The 10294-nt window shown below is 39.6% G+C and overlaps 1 protein-coding gene across 1 annotated transcript in view; it reads left to right on the forward strand.

Annotated features, from left to right (window-relative positions):
• The window catches only part of enah (ENAH actin regulator), a 92519-nt gene extending 83984 nt beyond the window's left edge, over positions 1-8535 (forward strand). The window contains 2 exon segments of the mRNA XM_042503720.1: positions 1563-1620; positions 3762-8535. Of these exon segments, the coding sequence (XP_042359654.1) occupies positions 1563-1620; positions 3762-3799 (96 nt within the window). The 3' untranslated portion in view covers positions 3800-8535.
• Positions 8536-10294: the final 1759 nt, after the last annotated feature.

A 10294-nucleotide genomic window follows, 5' to 3' on the forward strand; every position in this document is an offset into this window, starting at 1 on the left:
AGCTCCTCCCTCTGACCTCTGTCAATGAGCCTGTTAGATAAGTCCAGAGTCTCTGAGTCCTGCCTATCTGCCAGCACAACTGCTCACTGCAGCGGGACTGAGGGACAGACGACACCTGTATATGACTGTACTCACTGTCATTTGCGCTTCTTATTCAGTCTGACTGGAGATAAAAAAGAGTAAAGTTAGAATTCATAATAGTGATTTACTCATCTCTCTGTCAGTTTGTTTACGTCTTGCTGTTATTAAGTGAGTCTTAAAGGCTAATCTCACAGGGAGTCCCCACACTGGGATTAGCTTCTTTGAAAGGAAGACGGAGAATCTCCCTTTGCCAGTTGGCAGAGCCTCTACCTAACTAAATCCAAAAGTCAAGGGAAACGCTGTCTCGCTGTGTTAGCATGCCATCTTAAACTGGACTTATTATTCTCTTCCTTGTTTTCTGTCATACACATTTAATGTTACGATTTTATGTTCACATTAACCATGGACAAACTTCAAATAATGACGGTTAACGTGTATAAAAGCAATCCCTGTAAGCAAAAACCACAGGTTTTGGACTGTTTTGACATTTTTGAGGCAAGCTGGCATCACCCCATGACAGATTTCTTCTCCAGGCACGCCATTGCAAGTGTTTACCTTACATAGCTACACTGCTACATGTAGCTACATGTAGCTATGTGTAGCTACATGCTAAACTCAGTGAAACATGTAATCTTGGTCACCAATTTTGTTAATGTCTCTGTTAATCTGGATCATATTCCTCCTGGAACATTTCCACTTGTAAAAAATATATTAGATTTTTCATGGTAGAAAGTGCTGCTGTACAGTCATTTCCGGACTGCAAGTACACTGCTGTATATAGCTACATGCTAACATCAGGAAAACATGTAATCTTGGTTGCTAGTGTTGTTAATTTCTGCCCAGTTTGGGAACGTATTACTGCTGGAACATGTCTGATTGTGAAGATTTTGGTTTAGAAGCTACTATGAGTGATTTTTCACCGAAAAAAGTGCCACTATTAAAACCATTACCCAGGCGCAAGTTCTCTGCAACATGTAGCTACATACTAACAACAGGGAAATTTAATCTTAGTTGCAGATGTTGTTAATTTCTACCCAATTTCGGAACACATTGCAGCTGGAACATGTCCACTTGTGAAGATTTTGGTTTGAAGTTTTTATTGTGGTTTTTTTGAGAGGTTGCAAAGATTCAGAAGACCTGGAAATGCTGACCAATTACAGCAGACTAGGCTGTTTTGGTAGGAAGGCTTAGAGAGACAGGCGCTTAAAGTGAGAGTTTCAGACAGAGGGTGAATACAGGTGTTCCAGCACAGACCGTATGAGGAGAATAAGTGTTTTTTTGAAAACTGAAGCATGTAAACATGGTCTAGTAGAAACCCAAAATACAAATCTGAACCTGAAAATGAGCCTTACACGCCCCCTTTAATGTGATGTGAGTGTCCAAGAGGAGTGGAAGGTGAGAAAACTGCTTTGTCTCTTCTCATATGTCTGACATGTATCATGTTTGTATGGAAGGGTGACTTTGTCATGTTTATCTTTTAGGACATTCTGGATGAGATGAGGAAGGAGCTGTCGAAGCTAAAAGAAGAGCTCATTGATGGTAATTATGTCCAAACCTGTGCTCTCTGTTTTCACAGCAAAACCGTCAGACACCTTCCTTCCACTTCCTGTGAATCTATACACCAAAACTAACAGTGCAGCAGTCTATCTTTTTTTTCTGTTTTACTTTCCTTTTTTCCTGTTTTAATTATTTAACTCGTATCTTCATGGGTTATTAGGTTTAAAACTGAAATGCTAACTAAAGACAGGAAGTGACACAAAGTCTTTTTTTTTTTTTAAAAATAGCGTTATTCATTTGTCTTAGGCACCGTATTATTATGACTCATAACTTATAGAAACTCAGAATGTGGTTTTTGTTCATGTGAGCATAAGCTTTCTGTTCGCATGCATCAGTGTACGTAGCTGCAGCACTGATGTTGTTGCAACAGTTGATGATGCTCTGCTGCAGACGGACCGCCTGAGGGTTTCCAGTCCGCACAGCTGCCCCAACACTGTATGTGGGCAAAGCAGCTCCATGCTGGTCAACCTTCTGGGAGGGATGTCAGAAATGTGAACCAGTTTAATGAGCTGTTGTCTTTGACACCTTAAACCAAAATATGGACACCTGCAATTCTTATAAAGTAACAAAACATGCCTTTCAAAAATAATGTTGCACTTAGTAACGCAACCAGGAGTTATACCTACAGGACACAGGAAGGTCAGCAGGAGCTCTGAATGCCCCCTAATGAGTTAATCCAGCCCTGAATGTAAGGAATAAATAAAAGTATGATTCTGGATTATTACATCTTTGTTAATAAAGTAAAGAGAAGTAAAAGAAGTATTAAAGGCCAACAGGGCTGATACAAGTGGTCATACAACTAGACAGGTTCTAAAGCAGTACATCCAGAAGCCACTTTAAGGTCAAACTGAAAGTGAGCTCACCCAAAATGTCAATAATGATCTTTCCATGAACAGGAAAACTGTGATGCATGTTTGTAACAGACAGTTTGGTAATATTTTTAATATTCGCCCTTGTTTTTTCTTCCCAAGTAAGATGCCATGGAGCTTTTTTTAAAAAAAAAAAAAAAAAGAAAGAAAGAAAAAAACTTGTGTTTCTTGTCCCATCTGGATTATTTTTAGCAGTGTCACTGTGTTCCCATATAAATATAATGTTATTATTATTAATGATGAGAATCATGACCAAAACCTTGGAAATAAGTTTTTATAAACCAGAAATATCCCTGAGGAGGTCAACAGTAGTGTGCGTCATACGTAGTTGAGCATCATCATCTGTGCCGGCCCCTTGATGTGATGTATACTTTTTCTAATAGCATTTTCTTTCGAATATGACACCCAGCTATCAGCATCTGTATTTAGTGCAGTCTGATAAAGCAGAATTAAGAATTATGGTGATGCACTATTATCTAGCTACACTCTATATTATAGATTTCAGACGCAAGCCGTTGTGTTTTGTACCTTACCATTAGTGCTGGGTATGGGTACTTGATACCTTTTACGGTATTGACTGAAATAACTCTGTAAAATGGTAAATTGACCTGCACTTGCATAGCGCTTTTCTTGTCTTCTGACCACTCAAAGAGCTTTTACACTACAAGTCACACGCACTTTCACATACACATTCATACACTGCTGGCCAAGGCTACCGTATAAGGTGCCACCTCCATTATCGCTCACATAACACACCTACTTCTCCTTCAGTTGGATATAATGATGGCTTGTGCGGTGGCTGCAATAGAAATAAACCTGCTAATGTTTTGAGCATCCATCACCATGCTTGTTGGAATGTTGTTGTGAGAGGAGAAGACGTATAACATAACTTAGTGGAAACACAGTCATCTTGCAATTGTGATTTATCAACTTTTTCAAAATTATTGCTTAAGTTTTGCGCAAATCTGTAATGGAAACCCACCTACTGTTACTCTCCTGTGGCATATTACGTAAATGAATGTTTCCACTCACATGATGGGTATCGAATGAATTAGAAAAAAAAGACATTCAATGAAGTACTCTATCGATTTTCTAAATGATATCCAACCCTACTTAAGCGTACACCCCAAACTGCTGCAACAGCCCTCTAAAAAAGGTAGGACCAACCTAGAACCCCCTTCACATGTAAAGTTGAGCTCTTGTTAGAAGTAACTGGGTGAGTCACACGTCTTCTCTCTGTCTTTGTGTCCTCAGCAATCAGGGAGGAGCTGGGGAAGTCCAGCACGGCGTAGAAGATCCTCTTCACAACTTCTACATACACGCGACCCAACAGACAACCACGGTCAATACAAAGACAACACAACAGCGTAAAATAAAATCAAATCAACAAAAAACGGTGATGATGACAATAATCATATTAATACTGAGAGAGGACATTATTCTGGGACAGCATCGGAAAGAACAACAATAGGCAGGGTGGTGGTGGTGGGAGGCTTGTAACTCTGACTTACAGAATCCATTCGATGAAGCCTCGTGCGTCCGCTGCCTCCACGCCCCTCCCCCCTCCTCCTCCTCCTCCCCCTCCTACTCCTCCCGCCGAGGGCAACCCGGAGGACAGTGCACGGTGTGAAAGAGAAGCAAATGTCTTTTATGCAAAGATGATTTCTCTCTCATTGTCCTATAATAACATGAAAACACACACACACACAAAAAAAAATCTTCGATGATACTGTATTAACCATTGGCGCATAAGTGAACGGTGATGCTAAGAATCTCGTGAGTTACTATCAAAAGGCACGTTTTATTTAGAGAGACAGGAAGAAGGTGGGGATGGAAAATTTAAAAAAAAAAAAAACAAAAAAAACTTTTTTTCCCATAATGCCATAGGGGTAGCGTGCGTGCGTGTGTGAGTGTGTGTGAGTGTGTATGGGGGACTGACAGTCTCTGGTGAAGTCCACCACTGCAGGACACTGTAAAGCTTGTCTTCCTCAAATACTATTTTAACCTGAATATGTACAAAAGAGAGAAAAAGTTATTTAGAAGATAAAAAAAAGCATCTATCAACCATGTCTGTTTCAGTGTAGATCTACGGCCGTATCAAGTAGCTCAATAATCCAATCTTTCAAAAGGATGCTGTCTTGTCTGTCTCTTCGTGTCGTCTCCCTCCTGAAGTGTGCGCTCTGTTGACACGTTTCATTTTTTTGTTCATACTGTTGAGTGGCAGGCGGACGAGACACGGAGGGTAGCTGCCTGTCACGCAGCAGCCGCTGTAGCTCTCTACCAAACGTTCACCGTCGACGATAAGTGCTGATTTGCTAATACTCGTCATGCTACTCGACCACGGCCAGACGTGTAGATAGACCTGACTTTCTGTCCGTTTTTGATTTGACTCTCTCCCCTTTTTTCTCCATCACGTCACCTCTTCCGTTTGGTGCACGTACGCTTCTTTTCTTTATATGGTGAGGGTCACAAGTCTGCCACGAAACTGCATTATCTGTCGCAAGTTTTATTACAAGCAATAAGTGTAGCATCTATTTCAAGGCCCCCTCCCCCTCCCCAGTCCTAACACCACCAAACACTTTTCGATGTCCATCTGTCCTTTTTCGGGCCCTCATTGGACGATGTTACTGTGTGTCAACTTTGGTCGCAGATGTTCTGTGAAACTGAAGGCGGACGTGAAAGAATATCAGCAACACTGTAAGACATGATTTCATGGCACACCATTTCTGAATCACAATACTCTCCTTTTTTTATTTTTGATTTCTATAAAATCCAAGGATACTGTGTCTTTAGCCACATTGGAGCTGAAGTGATTTTTTTATCCTTTATTATGATTATTTACTGCATTTATAAAGTGAGACTGTTGAAAAGTGCACAAGATAACCCAAATGTGTAAGCGTTGGTGTCCAAAAGAGGACGTGAATGTGCCATTTACTATTTCTAGTGCTTACTGATGACGTGTTTGTTTCATCTTTTCTTTTCTTTGCCTTTTTCTCCTGCCAATGTCAAATCCTTAGAAATGAGAAACTGTATTTTCCCTGAGATTTTACATTGATAACAGGACTGTCACTTTATTCTGAAAAAACACTTTTGTTTCAGCATTTCTTTCAGTTAGGTGCTGAGTTGGTTTCACTAAAAGTACAATCAACCTGAGAGGGAAATGTAGGGAGCTGAGAGACTGATGTCATTGGCTATTGCACCAAGATCACATGTGAAGGTAACAGATAAAAAAAAAAACATGTTACAATTCTGTACTCTGAGATCCTAAGGAGGGACAGCTTCATGAATACAGCCACCCACTGTGGGGTTTGCAGGACAAGCTTGAAAACAACCTTTCTGACTTTCCAAAGGAATACAAGGTGATAGAATACAGCGTGAATTTTATGGTATATTGATGGAGAACAGTGTGGGCTAGTGTGCATACTGTCACCACTGTTCACCCTTAATGTCGCAGCTCTGGCTCACTTACAACAGTAAAAGTGTTTCCAACTTAAAGGGGCACTCCAGTGACTTAATAATAATTTAAACTTTGCAGTAGAAGAAAGAATGGACAAATTAATCAACAAAAGCCAAAATATCCTGACTTTATGTCCTACAATTCCCCTAATTCAACCCAATTGCATTTTTATTAGATTATTCCCTTCTGGTAAATGTAGGCACCAACACAATCGCCAGAATAAATGTTTGCATTGTGTGTGTCTGCAAACCACATGTAACATTTGCATGTTTCACATGTAACAGATTTGTTGAAACTTTAAGTTTCTCTACCTTTCAGTCTTCAATTTTATGTTCTGATGATATGGTTAACATGGTTAGGAGAGAAAGAAAGGAAAAGATCATGTTTTGTCTTGAAATATCTCATTTTGTCAATCCCGAAATTGCGGGAAATGTTCTGACGTCTTGTTTGTGGATTTGTTGCCACAAACATGGCTGCAAATGTCCCAAGGTGTAGCTAAAAATACCCTGTTTTGTCACCATAAACACAGCTGGAAATGTCCTGATGTATTGTTAAAATACCAAGTGTTGTTGCCACAAACATGACTGGGAAAGTTGCGATATCTCGTTAAAGAATACCTTGTTTTGTTACCACGCGCATGACTGGAAACGTCCTGATGTCTCGTTAAAATGCCCGGTTTTGTCTCCATAAATTATGCAGATATGTCCAAGCGTCTTGTTAAAAATACCTGGTTTTGTTGCCACAAACAGGGTTGGAAATGTCCTGACATTTTGTTAAAATCAGCTCAGTATTGTTGCCACATATACATCTGGAAATGTCCCAATGTGTAGTTAAAAATACCCGCTTTTGTCAGCACATACACGCGCGGAAATGTCCCGACGTCTCGCTAAAAGGTTTGTTGCTACAAACATGGCTGGAAATGTCCTGACTCAACTCATGTATGTAATTGGAACTAATGTACAATGAAAACATTTTATTCTGGCAACTATTCAAACTCTGCACAGTTTGTAATACTAGATTTCTGTTTTTTTAAAAAAAGTCACGAACCCTATGTTGAGATAACCCTGATGATATCACTATGACGTCATCTGTAAAGCGGAGAATGCAATGTACAACTGTTTTCACAGTCTGAATTGTTCCTCTCCTGACCAAACTAATTATCGGGTGTAAAATCGTCGGAGTGCCCTTTTAAGGTATGATGATGAGAAGCAGATTGGGATCTATCGTGTATTGCTTGTCATGCACTTTTGCTTGTACAAAAGGTTTGTTAATCGGTGGCTATCTGTGGCTGATGGCTCTCATACAACACGACTCTATGTTCAAGGGCTTGGATGTTTGAAGATGAGAAGTCACAGATTTGAGATACAGATTGGGTCAAATTTGTTTGAAAAAAAAAACTATGCGGAGAAGAAAAATGGATTTAATTATGATCAGGTCAGTTTCATGATCTCTCTGTTGAGTCGTTTCATCTTCTCATCCACTTTTTTTTAAAAATGGAAACACCCAGCCAAGAGGCTCCCTGTACTGAGTGTTTACACAGCATCGATTGCACTTTAAGACAAAAACCCGCAGAGCAATCCAACATACTCTGACAACAGAGCCTCTGTCACCAACAGCCTGGCTTTCTCACCAAAGGATTCAACTCGGCAGTCTCTTGCTAAACATAATCACTCTCTACAAAGTCGCCTTTCTTATTTTTGTATCATTTTGTCGAGAGATCTAACAAAAAAAAGTAAGATGTCTATGTTCAGTCCTTTGGATGGGATGGAAGGTAAAATGTTTGGTTCAAGAAAAGTTTATCTCTGTGTGAAGCTATGTGGTTTGTGCCTTGTTCCGAAGTTGCATTTAATATGTCAAAGATATAAAGATGACTAGTAATAATCTCTAGAGACTGTCATTATGATCACATGCAGTTGTTATGTAGTTTGGCTTTCTTTTTTTCCTATCCTGGTCATGTTTGAAGGGAGAGTTTGATGACCTTGGTACCGTTCCCCACCAAGAAAACATCTTTGCACCAAGATCTTCTTTGTTGTTTTTTTTTTTTTTACATACATGTTTATTTCCATACAGTTGTGAGGTTGCTTTTCTAACAGCTCAGAAGTACAATCAAGCCTTTGAGGCCTGGAAGAGTTTAAAGATGATCTTTGCTCCGATGATGATTTTTTTTTCTAAACATAAAGTCCAGATGAGTCTGACTGCAGTGTTCTGTGATGCCGTTTAAATGTCACAGAGACAGTGTGTGTGTGTGTGTGTGTGTTCAGCAGCTTCGCTTCCTTTACACACTTGGAAATGTGTTTTGTCCTCTGCAGTGAGGTCTGCTCCGTGTTGATGTCAGATTGCTGATGGAATCATTTCTCTTTGTCCGTAAACCCAGTTTTCTGCCGAGGGAACCGAGAGAGTTGTGAATTTGCGGGGATGAATTTGGCTGAAGCAAGTTTGAATGGATGGGTTTCCAGACTTATTCTTTTATCATCTGCATTGTACCATACTGTTCTCATGTTAATTAGTCTTTTCTTACATGCTAACATATTGTTTTGTTTGAGCAAATTAAATAAAAATTGCAATACGAGACTAGAAGTTGTCTCTTTTAAAATGGTGTTTGGAACCTTAAACAGTTTTTCAAAGCAAGCCTCTTACAATAAATATTGAATATCATCAGAATATTTTGGCCAATGTTTCTCATGATCTCTTTTCAAATTTCAATTCCATGTAAGATCTCTGTGTGTAACTTTATCATTTACTAACTCTTTAAGTAAATGAATTGACTCAGTAATATCCAGACGTGGGACCAAGTCATTGTTTGAAATTCTCAAGTCCAAAGTCAAGACAGACAAGTCCCAAGTCCTAAAATTTGAGTTTCAAGGTCCAAGTCATGGGGCACTCTTTGTCAAATGTAATGCCATTTTAAAGGTCCAGTTTGTATTTGATTGATGTATTTAACTCACTTCATATTGGAAAATGTCCAAGTCACGAGTGATTTGTGTTAAAGTCCAGGTCGAGTTGCAAGTCTTTTTTTAATTTCGTGTAGTCTGAAGTCATCAAATCTCAAGTCCAAGTCATGTGAGTTGAGTCCACACCTGGTAATATCAGTTACACTGCAATATCTATTTATAGTGAGCTAACTTCAGCTAACATTAGCCACTGTAAGCTAGCCTATTGGTGTATTTAACCCAGTGTAATAAACTGAGCTAGCTTTTTATTGCTTTTGAACTCAACTTCTTTCAACAAGAAGATTGTGTTATCTTCTCCATATTGGTGCACAACAAAAGGCATCAAACTGGAATTGTGTGTAAAAGAACAAGACAATTATGTGAATTTACATTTACACAACATACAAATGAAAACAACACTCTGTGAAATCATAATCATGTGTGACCCTCACTACCTCCATCACCAGGGAGGCCACAAGGATACATTCAGGTAATTGTAGAAGTTAAGGTCCAAATTCTCATGTGGGCTGATTTTTGGGTTTCCCCAGCACGGCCTTGGAGTGTTTAGGGGTTCGTTTGCTTTAAGTGAGCATTGACTTTAAATTCCCTGCAGGCCTCTTTCCCTCCTGGTGTGCCCACATCTCTTATTACACCAGGTCAGCCTTTGTCTCACAGCCCGATTACAGCGACAACATGTCTGACAGCGCCTCACATTCACGCTTAGCGGTGGAGAACAGGAAGAGGAAGATGAGAGCATGATTTTTTTTTTTTTTTTTAAAGTCTGATTGATGATGCATGATGTCCCTCTGCAGCTCTTCCTTCTTGTACTGCTGCCTCAGTGAGCTGAGCCAAACTCTTGCTGGAGGGTGGAAAGAAGACAGAACTGGGGTCAAGACCAAGATTTGAACATATATTAATGTATGTTGTGGTTTCTTACTTTCAGCTTGCTCAACCCTCCAGAGTCAGATGAATCACACCTTTTCTACATTTAATCATTTTTGACTGTGCAAAATCTGTTTGTTTTTTTTTCACTTTTCCTCAGCTACATTATTTTTTATTTATTTGTTTACTTATTTTTTAATTCTCTTGTCTTTAATATTATTCAAGAGAGGCCAGTTTCTGTGTTTTTATTGTAGGGGGGTTACATTTTGAAATACTGCAGTTTCCACATACAGTATGTTCTTTTATACTTCCAGTTTGCATTATAAAACCTGCGTGTCAGATTTAACAGACTTCCCGCACTTTATTACCTGTCAAAATGTTTCTGTGCAGCTTCACTTACACCAGCACTTCCTGTGGGCGGAGCATGGGGAGGCCTGGCAGTGCATCTGCAGTTCATTTGAGGTTTTGTGTGACTTGTAACTAGAGAAGGACTGCACTGTGGCTGCAGCTGCACTAAG

The sequence above is a fragment of the Plectropomus leopardus genome, chromosome 16 (assembly GCF_008729295.1).
Source record: "Plectropomus leopardus isolate mb chromosome 16, YSFRI_Pleo_2.0, whole genome shotgun sequence".
NCBI lineage: Eukaryota > Metazoa > Chordata > Actinopteri > Perciformes > Serranidae > Plectropomus > Plectropomus leopardus.